This window comes from Glycine max, chromosome 2, assembly GCF_000004515.6.
Source record: "Glycine max cultivar Williams 82 chromosome 2, Glycine_max_v4.0, whole genome shotgun sequence".
Classification (NCBI taxonomy): Eukaryota; Viridiplantae; Streptophyta; class Magnoliopsida; order Fabales; family Fabaceae; genus Glycine; species Glycine max.
Window position 1 is genome coordinate 47,251,268 of NC_016089.4, and position 19,487 is coordinate 47,270,754.

The window sequence follows — 19,487 nt, forward strand, 5'->3', positions numbered from 1 at the left end:
TCAATTTTGCATATGTTTTTTTTTGTCTAATTAAAGCTTAGACTTAATGTATCATAAATAAATAATTTAATTAGTTAAAATATAAAAATAAAAGAAAAAATATATACAAAAGATTAAACCAAAATTATGAATTTTTAAAAATTGGTAGGCCAATATCATGAAAAAAAAGAGGACTAAAATTGTAAATAATATAAAATATAAATATAAAATGTATCCAAAATTGAAAATTGAATCAAAATTATAAATTTTTAAAGATTAGTAAACCAAACTCAGAGAAAAATAATAAAAAGACTAAAATTAGGAATTAAGAATTATAGAGATCAAAATTATAATTTAATCAATATTTTAATATTAACCCAACGATTATGTACACTAAATTTTAGAGAAATAAAATATTATGATATATGAAAGTCTTGATAGTCCATTAATTTATTATGTCATGTGAGAATATAATTAAAGAATTATATGTAATTTTATTTGATAAATAATTATGTTTTAAAATCCTCACATGTTAAAAACATAAAATCAGACTAATTGGTGATAAATTTTAAAAAATGATTTTAAAAAATAATGTATACTTGCAACTTTCCTCCGAGTTTCTTTGATAAGGTGGCAGGCAAGTGATTGTTATATCACCTTAACCTCGATTCCCTGACCGTGGAGATTAAAATAAAATAAAAAATATTTAAAATATTTAATTAGAAAACATCTTATATTATACAAACCAAAAGGTTATTTTACAATTTTTAAGTTAAATTATAATTTTGATTTTCTTAATTTCTTAAATTTATGATTTTAGTTTTTTTTTGGGTTTTAATTGTTCTATTTTGTTTTTCTATTTTTATAAATTGATAATTTTGATTCTTTTATGAATTATTAAACATTTATTTTAATTAATTGAGTTATCGAGTTAATTATAAATTAATCAAAAATTATTAATTATAAAAAATTATTAATTATAATTTTTTATAATATTATGTCCTCTTCTTTTCTCCAAACATATTTTCTACTTGTAGTACTACACATAGTTCCATCAAATCTCACATTAGGTTAATAGTTTTTTTTATCAAAGTCTTTTAGTGATTAATAAATTTTATTTAATTTATAATTAATTTAATTTATAATTAATTTAATATATCATAATTATTAGTCAATAGTCAATGAATCGGAAACCAAAATGAAGAATTTAAAAACCTCGAGATGTACATTACGATTTAACATTTTTTATTATAATATATGGTTTTTTTTTATGTTGGTATATGATATCAATTAAATAATCGATAATAACCTTCATACGTTGCACGCAACACACGTTAGTATTAATTTATTGATTTTTTTCGATACTAATATTAATTTATTATTGATGTATATATGATGCCAAAGGTGGCGCATTCCACATCCATAACCATGGCGTCTAACTCTGCTTCCGCTCTTTACTTCCTTTTATGCCTATCGCCCATCACTTTGCTTCTTTCTGCGTTTCGTGCTCAAGCTCAATCTCATGCTCCAGCTCCCACTTTCAAGTACTGTGGTAGCTAACTAAACTACCTTTACTCTTCATTTTATTTTAGTTCATCATTTTGTTTCATTCAACTTTCATGCCCCATCTTAGTTATGGAAAAATAGTGAGCTTTCAATGTGAGATTCCACTCTGTAATGGGTTCTTCTGCCATTTGCAATGCTCTTAGTTAACGAGAAACGGTAAAATATGGTTAACTTAAGCCATCAAGGGAATACCTAACAGAGGACCCATGGCATCTTGCTTTTGGTTTTTTTTTATTTTCAAATAAGTTAGGGTTAGGGGAATAAAAAAGTTGTCATGTGCGCATCGCATGATGACAACGGGTAAATGAATTTGAAATTGAAACATTAGTTTTTTTTTTTTTTTTTTGTTTAATTAGAAACGGAATGGTTGAATTGAGCAAAAATGTAAAGGTTATCTGTGTAATTTACCATTTCCAATTGTTTTCTTATTTTTCAGCCGTAGTAGTTAAGAAATTTATAAGTGTTCTGATAAATTATTTCTATTTGATTTAATTATTTCTTTATATTTTAAGCCTAGCTATAGCCTATAGCAGAATTAGTTTTATTTTTATTTTTATTTTTTAATTTATACTTCTCCATTTCTGCTGTCACTGTGATGTGGTACGGTCCTCTAACTCCCAAATGTTTTAGCGGATTTGTCTTTATTTAGGAAACTCTAAAATGCTGCTTTTCAATATGTAAATCTTAAGTTACCTGTCTGGTTAGTGGTTTTTGGTGCTTGTATCACTTGGTTTGTTAGCTCTTTCTGTATTGATTTGAATTTTATGCTATGCAGAAAAGAATGCAGACTATGCTGTGAAGGTGAGTGGAGTGGAAATATTGCCTGACCCCGTGGAGAGAGGAGTGCCATTCACCTTTAAGATCCCAGCTTATACTCGTGAGTGTTGACTCAATTTCTATAATATTTTGCCATTGTATTTATTTATTTATATATATGTTATTCTTGTAATACATTATGTTTGCATGAGCTGCTTAACATGAAAAAATTCCGAAAAGAACTTGTTTTTTAAAAACTAGTCATGTATAAGTACAAAGTACAAACATAATAAGCTTTTCTTTTTGTTAGTATAAAGCTTTTATGTTTAGATTTTGACCTATTAACTTACATTACTAATGAGTGGAGATTGTACCTATTATTGATGCAGCTGAACCAATTCAAAGCGGGGACTTGTTATATGAAATTTCTTATGCTGGAATAGAAGCACAACCTGCTACATTTCTCCATGATCTCTGTGAGGAAGCACCATGCCCAGTACCTGCAGGCAACTTTGTGCTCGTTCACACCGAATTATTGCCTCCGGTTACCCCACCAGTTAGTTTCCACTTCCCACTTTACCAAATATATTCACAGTTCTGTGGCTAATCTGAGAATATTATCCTATCAACAAAATAAAGTCTGTGTTCCCTTGACATCTGTATGGGATTGGGACCTCTTCAAATCTATGAACTTACTTGGCAAGGCATCAACTCATTTTCTCATTATGGCATTATTGGGCATTTGCAAAGCAAACCTGCACTACTAATTCCCCTTTCTGGTTTTTAGCTGTTAAAAAGCAAAACATATTGTGATGTGAATAATGGTAATAACTAAGAAGTAGTATTGTTCACGGTTTAATACAGAAAAATGAAGGGAACCAGAAAACGGTTAGTCCGAACTGAACTAGAAAACGTTTCACATGAACTATTTCTTTGGTTCAGTACACCAGTAAAAATGTTTCGGTTTTTGAACCCTTAATGGTTCATGGATCTGTTTGGTTCATAATACTTTTGGATCAATCATGGTTTGGTTCAGCACAGGAAACTAAACCAAACTAAACTGGAACATGGTTCTCTCTGAACCAAACTGGAAAATGGTTCTCTCCCAAATTGAACCATACTATTTCTTTGTTCCGTTCACTGATGAAAATTGTTTGGTTTTCTAACTCTCAATTCAATTTAGTTGGTGGTTTAATTTGGTTCTCTAATACTTTTTGAAGAGTCCTAGTAACAAGTTGTAGAAGTGACAACGATATTAAGCTATCATGATCAAAAGAATTTGATGTTTCCTCCTCCCCTTTTACTGGTTTCGTCTATACATAAACTGTTGGAGCTCTTATATATCATTACAACTCAAGCACAAATTTTGATTGTTATTTGTTAATCAAGGGCCATTTGAACTATAACTCCTGTAGCTAAATGTGCTACTAATTACTCCAAGCAACTATTAGATCAGTTTTTCCTTGATAACCGCATGTTATGATATATGTCATTCCTGCATTCCTCAGCTTGTTCTTGTTATGGTCTTCAATGAATTTCTGATTTACAACGTATCTGTTTTACCTTGAACATTTAACACAATGGGTTCTTTGCCTAATTATTTAATCGTGCTACTTATGCAGGGCACCTATAATGTGAAGCTGAATTTTAAGGATCATAACGACAAGCTGTTAACTTGCATCATCTTTCCCTTCAAAATCGGTTCTAAATCTTCAGTGTCTGCTATCTAACTGTCCAGCGCAAAACTGCTCCTAGATGCTACCTCAACTTTGCGTATTACTTTTGTTTAGGGTGTAGTTTTAGTGTGTACTAGTTGAGTGCAATGCTGTGGGCTATGAATGATGCTTTTTCGCACCCAATAATGGTATAAATAGCCCTACGAGAAGTGATTGTCACATCTATTTTGTATTGTTGTCTTCAATAAATTTGGACTTCTAAAAATCCTAATAGCCGGTGCAAATTACTATTAACTTGGATCCCCTCCCTCCAACCCCTAAATTGTTACCAATTTAAGAGGATGATTTACTATTTAGGTTTTAAGTGAGCTAAGTTACATTAATGATTGGATTAAGTACGTGTAAGTGAATTTTTTTAAAACCTTTTAATGGTATTCACCCACCCATGAGTTACAAGTAATGAAATTTGATTTAATGAGAAGTAGACTTTGAACCAGTGGGTTTGCACGGGTCTTTTTTTAATTATATATAGATAAAAATAAAAACAATAATTTTAAATATTTTGTATTATATTAAAAATAATTATATTATTAATGAGAAAGTTGATTAATTATATTTTTAGTTGAGTTAATTTTATCTTAAAATTAAATATATTAAAATTTATTGTTTATTTAAGTAATAATGGTCATATAATATCTACTATTTTATTATATATAATAATAATGTCTTAGGAAATTTTAATATATAATATTATAAATTTTTTTAGTTATTTTGTAAAATATATACTTTAATGTACCTTATTTTTTTAAAAAATAAAATCAAGCATAGTTAAATATTATTTAGTTTACTATTAATGTGAAAATTATTATTTAAAATGGTATCAAAATTATATAATTAGGTTAGTACATTTAAATGATTATGGATGAATTTAATTGAAAATTATATTTTATAAATAAGTTAATTTAGAGTTTAAATTTATATATTTATTTATTTTGCATAAAATTCAAGTTTAAAACTCATTCATGTATTTATTATAGTTTTGTGCTGATCTTGATTAATATGATTTAATAGTATTTTAATACATGTAACTGTTGAATCTTATTATTATTTATTGTGTAATTTCATTGTAGTATTAAAATAATCATTGAACAAAGAGTTATATTAGAAAATATATTTTAAAATTAAAAAATATTGTTAACTTTATAATACGATAAATTTTATAACATATATTTTTACATATAGTTATTTTTATATAAAAGTGAAACCAATAATATTTATTTTTTAATTATTGCATTTATAGTTTTAAAAAAAAATACTTTATAAAATAAAATTTACAAAATAATGTAATTTTTTTTATATTAATATTAACTATTAATCTTCTATCATTATTTACACTTATCTAATTAGTTCTATTTTAAATAATTAACATTGAATATATCTATTAATAATTTTATTTTTAAACATATATATATATATATATATATATATATATATATAATTTTTATATTTTTTATTTTCATATTATATTGTATTATTTTATAACTTTAAAGTCATAAATTTAATTTATTATTTTTTCAGAAATATATTTTAAAGTAACTAATTATAAAAATAAATAAATTTGTGCATAAATAGTAATATTAAATTAGTGTAAAATTTTATATTTATTTTATTTAATAATTTCTCCTTCATATTAATTTAATATGTAAAATTAAATATTACAAATAATTTAAATTATTATTAATGTGAAAAGTTATTGATTTTATTAAAATATATCTAGTGACACAAAACGTAAAATATTCTTTTTCCTTCAAATTACTTATTTTGGTGTAACAACATAATATTAAAAAATTTAATTTATATTCTTCTTTCAAATCCCTAATTTTACTAATAATGTGATAATGAGTGACTCAACTTTTATATATTAGGTACTTTCCAATTGGGAAATCACGGGAAGAGAGTTTAATATAAAAATCTGGTTTGAATTCTTAATACCGTATTGGTTTTTCAAATTTTAGAGGAAAAAAGAAAATACTTTCACCAAAGAAGAGAATACGAAATATTTGACTAAAAATAATGTTACACTCCCGAGTCAAGGTTCCTCTCACCTTATTATGTAGATAGGGATCACTAACACAATTAGGTCTAATGCTCTTATTTAACCACCAAAATATCAGTAAGAGGGAGCAGAGTGTGCAGCTGTTGATCAAAATGATATTCATACTATTGACACTGATACAGGTGCAAACCAATGAATTGGTATCCCTATTTAATATTTATACAAGCTACATCAAAAGGAAACAAAAGAAACATAAACACTAACTAAAAACCTATCCAAGTAAATAATTGATAAACTTAAAATCCATAAATAATTGATAAAAAGAAGTTTTAAATTATTATGAAGTCTGAAATCTAAAATCAACTAATAAAAGAGTATTTCTAAACTATTCTAAATAGACCTTATTGATCATGTAAGACTAATTAATGCCAACATCTAAATTAAAAGAACAAAAAAAAACTGAAAAAAAAATGCAATCTGTAACTTTTGTTTGTCAAGTTTTAACTAATTAAATCAAAACTTTCAAGTTAATATTTTTTGAAAAAAAAACATAATATAACACTTCTATTAACTTTTTTTCCCTTTTTTTAAAAAAGTTAATTACTAACTTGTAAAATACCTAAATATCTCTCCAAACAAATACTTAATATTAAAGTTGTAACTTATTTAATTGAGTCGAGTGCATAAATTGTTATAACATTTTTGTTTTTGATTTATACGTAAATTGTTATAAAGTTTTTGTCTTTTATTTATACGAGAAAACATACACTTAATAAAATGGTAGTATCATTTTAATATATTTGACAAAGTTTTATTTTTTTAACATTATATAATTTTAAATTTTATAAATTAATTTCATAAAACTTTTTAGCTATACTCGTAATATCTTTGGGTAGAGACTAGAGAGTAAAATACTAATTCTTCGATATAATTCATTTAATTTGACAAAATTTATGTACGTAAATTAAGCATCAATTTATTATAAATTTTAATTTATAACAATAAATATTGTTTAACATATTTTATCATTGATTAAATTTCATCAAAATTTATAACTTTTAATAAATTTTAATTAATAATCAAAAAAATCTATTTAAAAAAAGCATATAAGAGAACATGTGACTAACTTTTGTGTTATGAAAATATAAAAAATTAATAAAATTCAAATATCAAAATTGGGCCACATACATCATCAACTTTCTCTCACTAGGGCAAATTTCCTGTGACCAATTTCCCTCTTTTTAACTTCACTCTCCCCAATTTTCTTCCACTCTTGTAGCATCTTCTCACTCTTATTCTCAATGTAAGTTCTTTCCACTTCTTCATTCCTTCAATTTCTTCACGCCCTAGCGCATGCACCCACAATCCGTGAATTTATGAGTACAATTTTCAGTGATGTTTTTCGAGGTATGGGTTTCGGATTAGGGTATTCGGGCATGCTTAAATCGCACCCTCCCACGTGTTTCATTAGCTGTTTTCGATAATGTTATTGATCGAGGTTGTGAAAGTTTGATTCATTTGTAGATAGTTGGGGTTGTTGGTTTTTTTTTTTTTTTTTTTTTTTTTTCTGGTTCTGGGGGTGTTCTAGATATGATTAAACAGATATTCGGTAAAATTCCTCGCAAACCCTCAAAATCATCTCACAATAATTCAAACGGGGAAGGAGGGTTCAATGATGGTTTCTCACTGAACTCATCTTCTAATAATACCCTCTTGAAGTCCAATTCAGTTTCTTCAAAATCTTCAAGTTCTTGTTCAGTTGGGTCTCGTTCTGGGAATGAGACTATTGCTCAATACTATTCAAATCAATCTAAGAAATCAGCTCCTACTTCAGGTTCAGTAATGGCTTCGGCAGCTTATGAGGCTTTGCCTAGTTTCAGGGATGTTCCTAGCTCGGAGAAGCAGAATCTTTTTATCAGAAAGTTGAATATGTGCTGTGTTGTGTTTGATTTCAATGATCCTGTCAAGCATCTCAAAGAGAAGGACGTTAAGCGGCAAACTCTACTTGAGCTTGTTGATTATGTTTCGTCTGTGAATTCGAAGTTCAACGAGTTAGCGATGCAGGAGATGACGAAGATGGTGGCGACCAATTTGTTTCGTGCTCTGCCTTCTTCCAATCATGATGGAAATTTGGAAGACATGGGTGAGCCTGACGAAGAGGAACATGTTTTGGAACCGGCATGGCCTCATCTGCAGATTGTGTATGAATTTCTCTTCAGATTTGTGGCTTCACCTGAGACGGATGCTAAGCTTGCTAAAAGATACATTGATCATTCGTTTGTGTTGAAGCTGCTCGACCTTTTTGACTCAGAAGACCAAAGAGAGAGGGATTACCTGAAGACTATCCTCCACCGTATTTATGGAAAGTTCATGGTGCATCGGCCATTCATTAGAAAAGCCATCAACAATATCTTTTACAGGTTCATATTTGAGACAGAGAAACACAGTGGGATTGCAGAGTTGCTTGAAATATTGGGCAGCATAATTAATGGTTTTGCTTTGCCTTTGAAGGAAGAGCATAAGCTGTTTCTTGCCCGTGCGTTGATCCCGCTTCACAAGCCTAAGTGTGTTGCTCTTTATCATCAACAGCTTTCGTATTGCATAACTCAGTTTGTTGAGAAGGACGTCAAACTAGCCGATACTGTGGTAAGAGGCCTTTTGAAATATTGGCCGATAACTAATAGTGCAAAGGAGGTAATGTTCCTTAGTGAGTTGGAGGAAGTTTTAGAGGCAACTCAAGCAGCAGAATTTCAGCGATGTGTGATCCCACTATTTCGTCAAATTGGTAGATGCCTCAATAGCTTACACTTTCAGGTGCTTATGAAATTCCCCCATATTTTTTTCCTCATTTGTGATGTCTTCTGTCTGCATTCATTTTATTAGCATTTTCTAACACCCGTGACACAGCTCTGTATCTCTATTTCTATGTTATTCATTTCCATTCTCACTTTGCTTCTCTTAGATATCTTAGATGTTCTCTAATATTTGATGATTACCTCTCGAAATTGCAATAAATTTAACAAATGTAAGCAGCTCAGCCATCAGATCAGAGCACTTGTATTGATACTAGAAAGCTAAACTTTGTTACATTGCCATTTTCTTTTCTTTTCTTTTTTTTTTGGGGGCGGGCGGGGCGTCAGATGTGGCACTGCAGAACTTTTTCCATAAAGATGCTATTCATAATTTCATATGAAATGATTATTGTATTTTGCTTGAAAGATGAATTTATGTTGCCAACAAAAATATTATATATGGCTGTCTTTTATGTTAGAACTTGTATTTGTGACAACTATAGACTTCGTAGATTTTTGTATTGTGTTACAAGCTGCAGTGCTACAATACAACATACTTTAGTTTTGTTATCTGGAATCAGTCTCAAAAGATTCAAAGAAACAATGAAACACCGCATAAGTGTTATATGAAAGCATGTGTTCAAATTAAAATTTACCTAGGATTTATTGAATTAGATTTGATATTGACTTGATTTTGTTGGCAGGTAGCTGAACGAGCACTGTTTCTGTGGAACAATGATCATATTCGAAATTTGATCTTACAAAACAGCAAAGTGATACTGCCTATAATCTTCCCTGCTATGGAGAAAAATATACGGGGCCATTGGAATCAAGTTGTTCAAAGCTTGACCATGAATGTTAGAAAAATATTCTCTGATGCTGACCAGGCACTTTTTGATGAATGCTTGAAGAGATTCCAAGAAGAAGAAATCAATGATAGGGAGAAGCAAGAGAAGCGAGAATCCATATGGAAACAACTGGAAGATGTTGCTGCAGCTAATGCTGTAAGCAATGAGGCCATCCTTGTCTCAAGATTTGTGTCCTCTGTTGCAATTGCTACCAGTGCTAATCAATTGGCAACTGCAGGTGGTTGAGAGCCATCAGAGATCCAAATTGTTTGTTCTGACCCCATGATGAGGAACAAAGGTGAATGGGGGGTTGATGTGGATACCAGACTGCTCCTTGTTTCTGGGCTTTTTTATCTCATCATTTGTTCTGGAATCATGGGTTGTACTATGTACCATAAGGAATGTAGTTTATAATAGGCGGTGTTTGTTTAGAAGTCTAGCCATCGAGATTATGCAGTGATACAAAAACAATCCTTTTCTTTTGCCATATTTATGTAATTTTAACATTAGTAAAATTTCTATTTCTTTTAGCCATTTGCAGGATAAGATCCCAACTCATTGTTCCCTCTGGCAGTTATTTGTTCTTCACTGGCTGAACCTGTCACAGTGGATCCAGTTTTTTTTCTTTTTAGAGGGGTCATTACACGTTCAGAGTTTGGTGCTTTTAATTGGACCTTTTCTTATTTATTATTAAACATTTGTTGGTTGGGTTCTTTGGGATCTATGTCTCCTTTCAAGGATTGGAATTGTCTTCCCACCCATCCTTACCCCACCCAGTGTTATGCCAAATGTAAAGTTGCATCTACAACTCCAAGTGAATAAGTTTGCTCTCATGTTTATAACGGGATGTTTCTTGTACTCGTTTGCATTTATATATATGTGTGTGTATATATATATATGCTTATAGAAGGCTGTAAAAAACAAATTGAATCTGTGTGCTTAATACTATGATGCTTGGGAGATTTGTTATTTTACATCCTGCTTGGGAGACAAATATGAAGTTGGTCTTTATGAACTAATCGGGAAGTCTTGCCTTGCAGAGACAGAACGTGCAAAAAGATAAAACAGAAGCATTTAGGACCAATTCTTTTAAATGATGGCAAAGTATCACAATATATTGGTGATACATTTAGAACTGGAAAACTAAAACTTCAAAAAACATCAATTACATAAAACATCCAGATAAGATGTGCATGTTACTTTAAGTGGTTACCAAGCATCATCTCCTCATCAATCATCATCACCATATGCTCTGAAACTATAACGTTCTTGATATGAACCATTTAAATTTGAAACAGATGATAAGATGGCAAAGTATCACAAGCATTCAAATATATAGGTAGTACAGTTAGAACTGGAAAACTAAAACTATAAAACAGATCTATTACTTTAAACACCCAGATAAGATGTGCATGTTACTCTAAGTGGCTACCAAGCATCATCTCTCCTCATCAATGATCATCACCATATGCTCTGAAACTATAACGTTCTTGATATGGACCGTTGAACCAGAGGTCAGCCTCAAACCACTTTGGGTAACGGACCAAGTCCCCAGCCACAAATTGCATGAAACGGTTGCTCCCTTCAGGCACAACTCTCACTTCCCCTTCTTCAATGTACACCAGTTGGTCTACCTGCCAGTCCCAGGGCAACTTGCTTTTCCCAGTCTTCCACACCGACCATTTTGAAACTCCAAGCTCAGCTAGTTTCTCAGGAGACACTTTTCTTTCCACCTTCACATTGTACAATTCCTCCAAGGATTTCTCTATCCCCATTGCTTTTATGCAACACCTTCCTTTAGAAGAATTCCCTGACTTTCTGAAATCCTTGGAACCATTGTTGAGAGGAGAATAGGTGATGGCTGATGTTGTCAACAGGCTTGCCATGCCTGTTCGACAGTTTGCACTCGATGTGCTTCACTAACAAAACAGCACAAATCTGAAAGAAAGATTTTAGGAAATTCAAAGACTTCCAACTTTAATGATGAGCATTGGATAAAAGTTCCAAAACCAACACATTTCCCTCTTAAATTACCATGAGGAATCTCAGTTAATTTTTAACTCCAAAGGGGAAAAAACTGACTCTATAACATAAACTTCCGATGATTCTATAGTAGCATGTGTAGTTATGCTTCCTTATGTGGGAGGAGATATAAGGTTGGCTTGGTGGTGAAGGGAGGAGGGGAGAGGTCTTGGTTCGAATCCCCCCACTAACAGAAACTAACAACTAACATTTCCTCATAAAAAAAAATGTTTCCCTATGGTTTGTTTGTTTTATTTGTTTGTTGTGCTGTGTCTGTTCCCATCATACATGGCTAGAAAAGGAAACAATTTTCCAATTTTTTTTCCTTGAAATTTTGAGAAGACAATAATAGCACATATATAATAATTAGGGAAGAGATAACCTGAGTGAAGTTGAGGTTTACCTTAGCTGGTACCTATAAACTTTGAAACCCACAACAATGGAATGGAAATGGACCAGAAAAATGAATAACAATTGAAGTTCAGAAAATCATCAATGTTTCACTTCCGGTTGTTTTAAGTACTGATTGTCATTCAGAAGGAGATATCATACGTAAAAATACACATAAGAAATCTTCAGATTCCAAAGCACACAAATCAATTCCAAAACACTAGTTTCCTAATTAGGGTTTGGTCAAGACTCAATTCGTGAATGCATGACAAGTGATTAACATACTTGATAAGCTTCGATGTTCTGACTTCTGAGTTGAAATGAACACCGACTAAGGAGCAAAAAAAAATGATTGAAGTTTGAGACTTTACCGGTTCAAAAGAAGCGCAGGTTTGAAGATGATGCAGGTGGAAATTTCGCTTCGTTTCAACCAGGGAACTGGTGAGGTTTATCCTCAAAGTTGAAACCTTTATTTAGTAACAGTGGAGTGCCACTCTGTTGTTGCCTACACAACTATTTGTGTTTAATAAGACCTACATATATTTCATGAAAATATATTAAAAAAAAGTATTAAAGAGTATATTAGTAATATATATTTCTTAAGATGTGATCATGAAAAACAGAAAAAATAAGAAGCAAGCAAATAAGAAGAATAAAAATAAAATAGAAATACAAAATTTTTATTATTTTTTAAAAAAGAAGAAATATAAATGTGATTTTTTTTTCTTATGAAATAAAAAAACCCTTCTCCCCAAATGAAATGGAAGGAGGAAAATGAAAACTTCTCTTTTACATTTTAATTTCTTAAAAAGTAAATACATTTTTATAAAACAAAATATTAGAAATTAATAATTTTTTATTAAAAATATTAGAATAAAAATCTTGTTATTTTTAAAAGTAAACTAGAATTCTAATTAATATAAAAATATTTTTCATATAGTTTATTTATTTCTTTGCCCTATATCCCATTTATATTACTTCTCATATCATATCTAACAAAGATATCTCTAGAGTAGTAACTAAGACATATAATTAACTGAAAAATAGAAAAGAGAAATATAGGGAGGAAAGGACATAGACAGTTTTGGTGGTTGAACGTGTCCACTTGTGGTGCGCAAATTTGTTGCCTTTTTCAATGATGATAATGATCATTGATAAACCAAACAAAGAAGAGGGAAAAAGCAGTTGCTTTACTTCATTCCCACATATCTAAATTTTTTTAGCTTGTTTTTATGTTATTGCTTCGCTTCAACCCATTAATGGAATATCTAAGCTCTCAGTGGGGATTTCATTCCCACAGAAGAAATGTAGCCTAGCCGAAGATCCCTCCTTTTGAGATCATAAGCTGTTCCCTCCAGAACCCAGGTACGAATCTCCAGTGTGTCATGCCAAGATGTGTTTTCTATGTAACAAGTCCAAATAGAGATTTACATTTTATTTTGAATTTAATTAGAATGCACTTACAGTTTTACATTGTCTTTTAATAATAGATTGTCATAAGATTGTAGACTTTTATAATGCTTACTTTAAAAGTTAATGTATAAACTGATTTTTAAAGTTGATCGTGTAAAATGTTTTATACTCAAAATACATCGAAGTTAAACTAATTTATTTTACTTTTTTAGAGGATTATGTAGAGTGTTTTAGTGAGTGGAGAAGTTGGTGGTGCTGGTGGAGCATACTCATATGAAGCCTTGAAAAGATTAGACCGGCTATGGTCAAGCATATGCTCCTCTCAAGAAGGTTCATGTCATTCAATGGTTCTTATATCCTTTAGGAAATCAAACTATTCTATATGTCTGGTAATAATCTTCATATATATATATATATATATATATATATATATATATATATATATATATATATATTTTGCAGTTGTGCAAGAACCTCTGCAAGTTGTCTGGCTCATCTGATCTTATTGACAAAGAAAAGGGATCATATGATGTGTTAGTATGTGGAGTGTTAATTCATTGACAAATGTATCAAATTGTCACAAGTAGTAAAGTTACTTGGAAATCCGAATGTTGAATCCACATGAATTTTGTTTGTATTTGAGTTGGTGTATATCCCATAAGGACCTTTAGCTGTTAGGCTCCTAACAATGAGGATTTAGCCTCTCATTTCCGTGAGAGACTTTACACCTTAGAGGCTAACATGGATGGAAGAACGAGAGAGATGGATAAAGGAAGAGGAGATAATGGTTAGAGAGAGGGTTCCCCTATGAGAGATGCTCTGGGTGGGTGTATTCAATAGAACTCTAAGTCTGGGTGTGTCTTTTCTTTCTTTTTTGTTTCTTACTCCTTTTATAGGTAAGGTAGCTTAAAATTCACTCGACCTCATGTTGAGGGCGCACGTACTTCTAGACTTGATGAGGACATGACCAAGAACAAGGACAAAGATTCACTTGAAGGACTTGGAGGACCTATGACAAGGGCTAGAGCAAGGAAAGCAAAGGAAACTCTTCAACAAGTGTTGTCCATACTATTTGAATACAAACCTAAGTTTCAAGGAGAAAAGTCCAAGGTTGTGAGTTGTATCATGACCCAAATGGAGGAGGACTAAATGACGTCACTTCGTCTTAATTTTAGAGTGTTTAGTTTGTCTAAATAATGACCCAATCCTTGTAAAGTTGGCTGACCAAGAATATGTTTTGGGTTAATTAATCAAAGGGGCTTTAGTTTGGTTTAGTTCAAGTTGTAATAAGGGCCTAATTGGCAGCTTAGGCATCAGCCTCTAGGAGACCAAAAATGGTGATTGGCTTGATGGCTTTTGGGGTGACTTTTGGTTGTCACAATTTCAATTACACTCAGCCATTAAGTTCTTTCATTCCCTACGTTAATGACTCATTACTAAATTTAAGTGGATTGTAATTTCCTTTAATGAAGCATATGTAAAATTTGATGGTAAAGCTTCTTTATAAGCTAAACCATTTTATCAATAAAAAAAGTTGAGTTTTATTTAGAAAAATTAGAGTTTATCTCTTTTATCTTAGTGAGAGTAATTCTCCTAAGTTCTTGAGTGATTCAAGAACACCCTGACTATATCAAAGGTCTTTCACATCCTTTGTGTGTTGCCCTCGTCGAAAAGAGTGATTCTTTCCTTCCACCATTTCATCTTCAACCTTATTCTTTCAAATCACAATTCTAGAAAATCCAATTCTGCCCAGAATTATCTTGTGACCATAACTCTCGTTTTACTCGTTCTAATTAAGTAATTCTTGAGCCTAAATTGAAATTCAAAATGAAACCTTTCACCTCGTTTTGGAATAACCTCATTTGGAGTCCTGTAGCTTGAGTTATAGCCATTTCTATATTTCTGTCCAGCCACCACTTGACATACGTTTTTACCATCTCATTCATCCATTTTATGCCAAGATTCACCTTATTAAGGCCCAGGAAATTAGCCACTATCCAACCCTTGAATCTCGCCAATTTTTCATCCTTTTCTTAATCAATTTTCCAACAAGATTTAATCCTAGACGATCCTAAGTCAATCCTTGTGCAATGGAGGTTCATATCAGGACTTAATAGGATGATGTGTGATCTACTGAGCGTATCAACGTCTCGGCTTAGCAAGACGTTCACGTGCTTGGTACGGGATTTCACGCTAAGTGTGCCTTTGAGCTTCTTCGTGGGTCTTCTTCGCACTAAGCTTGAGTTTGGCCACTAAGCGAGGAGGTATCCTGAGCTTGACTTATGCGCTAAGTGAGTTGTCTTATCTTCAACCTTTTCTTCAAGTTTTTGCATTAATTTTTCTTTAAAGCACTTGTAGTTTACTTCTTTTAAATCCTACCTGCCAAGAATTAACATGATATTAAATTCCTCATTATTTCATTAAAAATAACAATAAAATAAAGAAATTGTAATCATTCTTAGTCAAAATTGATTATCAATTAAACCCAAATTTCACAATTATCATGGAGGCACTTTGGGAATCTTTATTGCCACAGCCTTTGTGTGCTAGGGGTCTTCGAGTTGTCATCGTGGAAAGAAATGTACTAAAAGGAGTAATTTCAGCTTCATTGACTGAGATATCAGCATTCTATCCTACGCAGAAAAGAGTCGATAAATTCTTTGAAGGGTTGGATTAATTTTGTGTTGTCTGTGTTGTTTTGATCATTGGAGAGAGCAAGAATGGAATATATCAACTACGGAGCTTTTGGAACTTGTAGAAGTCGGAGTCCTGGAAGAAGATGATATTGAAAGAGCCACAGCAGTAAAATTCAATCCTGTAATTCCTGAACTTCTTGAGTTTAGTTGCCAATCTCTATGTAGCAAGAATCATCTCGATTAGGTATTTCTCCATAACTAATGTCTTGAAGTCACTTTGAACATACATCACATCATTCACTTGCCTAAACACAGCAAAAGATGGATAATGAGGTCTTGCTTGTTACAGTGAAATGACAGAATTCATAGAGCTCTGAAAGATGAAATTATCTAACAACCAAGGGATATCATCAAACAGTACAATAAATTAGCATGTTATCTACTTAGTAACAGAATAAATTTAGTTGTCAATCCCAAGAGAAAAGACCCAACAGTGTTTTATTTTGTATAAAAACTTATAAATGAGAAACTCATTCAAGCTTACAAGGTAGAGAAAAATGAACTACCCTGGCACTCTGGCAGTCTTACTCTCACTTTTGTTATGCTTAGATAAATATTTTATTATTAATATCCTCCATGAATATTAATTCACGATACTTTCTTGTGTTATATATGTGTGTCTTTGAGTCAATTAAAGCATGTGATTTTTATATTACAATTAAAGCATGAATATGTGTGTCTTTGAATCAATATATGTGTGTCTTTGAGTGCTTCGTGGTTGTTCCAAAGAGCAATGTCAGCAAAGAAACAATCCAATGTTCCTGCAGATTTTATTAATGAACTTCTTTATACGAATTTTAGTTGTATGCAGGTAGTTTATTTCTCTCATGACTCAGATTATTATTTTGTTCTTTCTTACTTTATTATTCTGCTTTTGGAGATATAAGGTGGGTTGGATGGTTAAGGGAGAAGGGAAGGGGGGAATGGTCGTGGGTTCAATTCCCTCTACTAACAAATTTAACATTCTAACAATTAATATTTGTCAATGAAAAAAAACTCAGTGTTGCTTCAATTTTATCTTTCACTTCTGCAGAGGCTTGGTGATCCAGTGCTCCGACTGTTTCTACAGGTGGACTTGTTGCCCCAGTCTGAAACTCTGGATATGTTTTTTTGCTTTGTGCCTTTGTGAAAGATTCAATTAATTGAGATGAGAACCAATATCAAATTTTAAACTTGGAATAATGACTGTCCTGAGGAATCATCTATTATTTATCACAGGATGTTGTGCAGTTTGGTCCTCTTTCCAAGACACTGGGCCTGGTTATGTTAACAAATCCTAAAATACTCCCATCCATATTTAAACAGGTAATTCTTAACTTTAGCTATTAGTAACATTTTGTTTCTTTTCTTCATATCAAGACTATGAAAATATGAATAAATATCTCAAATATGAAAACTTATAATGCAGCATCCCCTCTTCCTACATGTTTGTGCTACTTTGCCTGACATAGATTGTAGCATAATTTATAGGATAAATAACCAAATTCGTTTCCAAAAATGTGATACAGAAACAAATTAGTGCTTGAAAGATGAAAAATATAAATTTAATTTCGAATGTGCAAATTCATATGTTTATCTCTTATCTCTTAGTTATACAAACAAACATCTAAGACCTAGTTGGAGGTCAATAAAAATATGTGGCATAATTAGTGAAACAACCTTTTCAATATAGGGGATTAAGCATTTTATCTTATTCCAGGTTGGTATTCCTGTACTTCTTGATTGGTCCTGACATTTTCTGGGGCTTGGCTACTACACCTTTTTATCGACCTTTGCTGATCCTATTGTGAGGTAAAAATCTTTGCAGAGTCCTTCTAAACCACTTATTAATAAGCTTCTTACTTATTCAGAAAGCATATACTAGCAGATCCAATTAACACACCCTTATATTCTATGTATTGCAAAGCCATTTTTAAATGCATTACCATCCAAGACTAGTTTCCACTGGAAGCGGTATCTCGAGGATTGGAAATATGGAGCTGATCTTGATTACAAGTTATATTAACTACTTCTACATATGATTCAGATCAACCTACAAAATAGAGATTATGTGGTGGCGTAATTGGTTTTTCCCTCACATCCAATTTCATGTGGTTCTTTTCAAGATTTACTATTCATTTCATTGACTCTTGATCTTTCAACGGAAACAGGATGTTTTTATTCATTTATACCACTTCCACATCAAGTGAGGTAACATAAATGGAAATTACTTTTTAACTATTTAGTCCGAGATGTATCATTTAAATTGTCCATAGGATGTTCCAAAACGAAGCATTCAAAGAAAACATGTATCATTTAAATTGTCCATAGGATGTTCCAAAACGAAGCATTCAAAGAAAACACCATATCAAATCACTAATAAGGGGAAGTTGCGGGATCTAATTTTCCCGCTGATATTTATAACAAAATTAACAAATTAATATTTATTGATAAAAAAATTATTGTTCCTTGAGGAAGCATTCTTTAGGACACTTAAATGATGGATTACAACGACAGTTACTTAATTTATCATTTGTTAATTCATCTCACACTTAAAATTTCTTCAAGAAGCAAAACTTCCTATATTTTTTTAATCTAATCATTTTAGAAGATAATGCTTAAATGAAATATAATTAATATTATCGTTTATATCAAAATTATGTTAGCTTCCCAAGTTAATCTCAACTATTCTTTGATATACGATTAGTGTATAAATATTTAAATAAAAATAAGAATATAATTAAAAGAACAATTATATTTGATATTGTCTTAAGCGAATTATTTCCATCATGTAGCCAAAATCATAATTTTGAATGCAAAATTGATTCTATTAAAATTTTCCAAACATGTTAGCTTGCTTTCTAAAGCATGGTTAGCTACTGTGAACGGTATTCTACCTTTTGGATACCTCTTATCCAAACACAGCATAGATTATTGCCCCAAACGTTGTTTTATGCATCACTCTTTAATCCTATAACAAAATACCTGAGCATTTTTGGGACATATGAATTTCGGGATCCCGTGTTTACTTGATTAAAAAGATCACTAATATATACATAAGAACGCCCAACAATGCAAAATTTTCTATCACAATTCATCCCAATGTTATGGTATAATTTTGCCTTATTTGCATAGACAGTATTTTAGATATTGATCTCACATTGCCAAATGCCATCTGGTTGTGACAAATTATGGTTTTCAGAACCTTAACAAGATATCTATTGTTTAGTCTTGTTATATATTTGCATGAATTCAAGACAGTGATAGGGGAATATTCACCAACTAAGTTAGATTCTCTTACCGTCTATTGTCTA

The 19,487-nt window shown here is 31.3% G+C and overlaps 3 protein-coding genes and 1 long non-coding RNA gene across 5 annotated transcripts; 3 read left to right on the forward strand and 1 right to left on the reverse strand.

Moving 5' to 3' along the window:
* The first annotated feature begins 1,385 nt into the window (after positions 1 to 1,385).
* LOC100306609 (uncharacterized) lies at positions 1,386 to 4,241 on the forward strand. Its single transcript, NM_001250554.2, is given in 4 exon segments — positions 1,386 to 1,531; positions 2,321 to 2,422; positions 2,691 to 2,857; positions 3,924 to 4,241. Coding segments are annotated over 4 exon segments (501 nt in total). The 5' UTR covers positions 1,386 to 1,407; the 3' UTR covers positions 4,032 to 4,241.
* Positions 4,242 to 7,199: 2,958 nt separating this feature from the next.
* Positions 7,200 to 10,203, forward strand: LOC100775767 (serine/threonine protein phosphatase 2A 59 kDa regulatory subunit B' gamma isoform). The gene is made up of 2 exons (XM_003519411.5): positions 7,200 to 8,847; positions 9,530 to 10,203. The coding sequence occupies exons 1-2, from the start codon at positions 7,624 to 7,626 to the stop codon at positions 9,917 to 9,919; spliced, it is 1,614 nt and encodes a 537-aa protein (XP_003519459.1). The 5' UTR covers positions 7,200 to 7,623; the 3' UTR covers positions 9,920 to 10,203.
* Positions 10,204 to 10,760: 557 nt separating this feature from the next.
* On the reverse strand, positions 10,761 to 12,577 carry LOC100776314 (cupin-like domain-containing protein). Its single transcript, NM_001253945.2, has 2 exons — positions 12,457 to 12,577; positions 10,761 to 11,611 (listed from the first exon to the last, which is right to left on the reverse strand). The coding sequence occupies exon 2, from the start codon at positions 11,557 to 11,559 to the stop codon at positions 11,125 to 11,127; it is 435 nt and encodes a 144-aa protein (NP_001240874.1). The 5' UTR covers positions 11,560 to 11,611; positions 12,457 to 12,577; the 3' UTR covers positions 10,761 to 11,124.
* A 621-nt stretch (positions 12,578 to 13,198) lies between these two features.
* Positions 13,199 to 18,410, forward strand: LOC102668443 (uncharacterized). 2 transcript variants are annotated; one of them, XR_413332.4, is made up of 6 exons: positions 13,199 to 13,450; positions 13,711 to 13,828; positions 17,228 to 17,263; positions 17,413 to 17,499; positions 17,894 to 17,985; positions 18,101 to 18,410. It is a non-coding gene; the product is annotated as an uncharacterized lncRNA (long non-coding RNA). The 2 variants fall into 2 exon arrangements; XR_001385911.3 differs by lacking the exon at positions 13,711 to 13,828.
* The last annotated feature ends 1,077 nt before the right edge of the window (positions 18,411 to 19,487 follow it).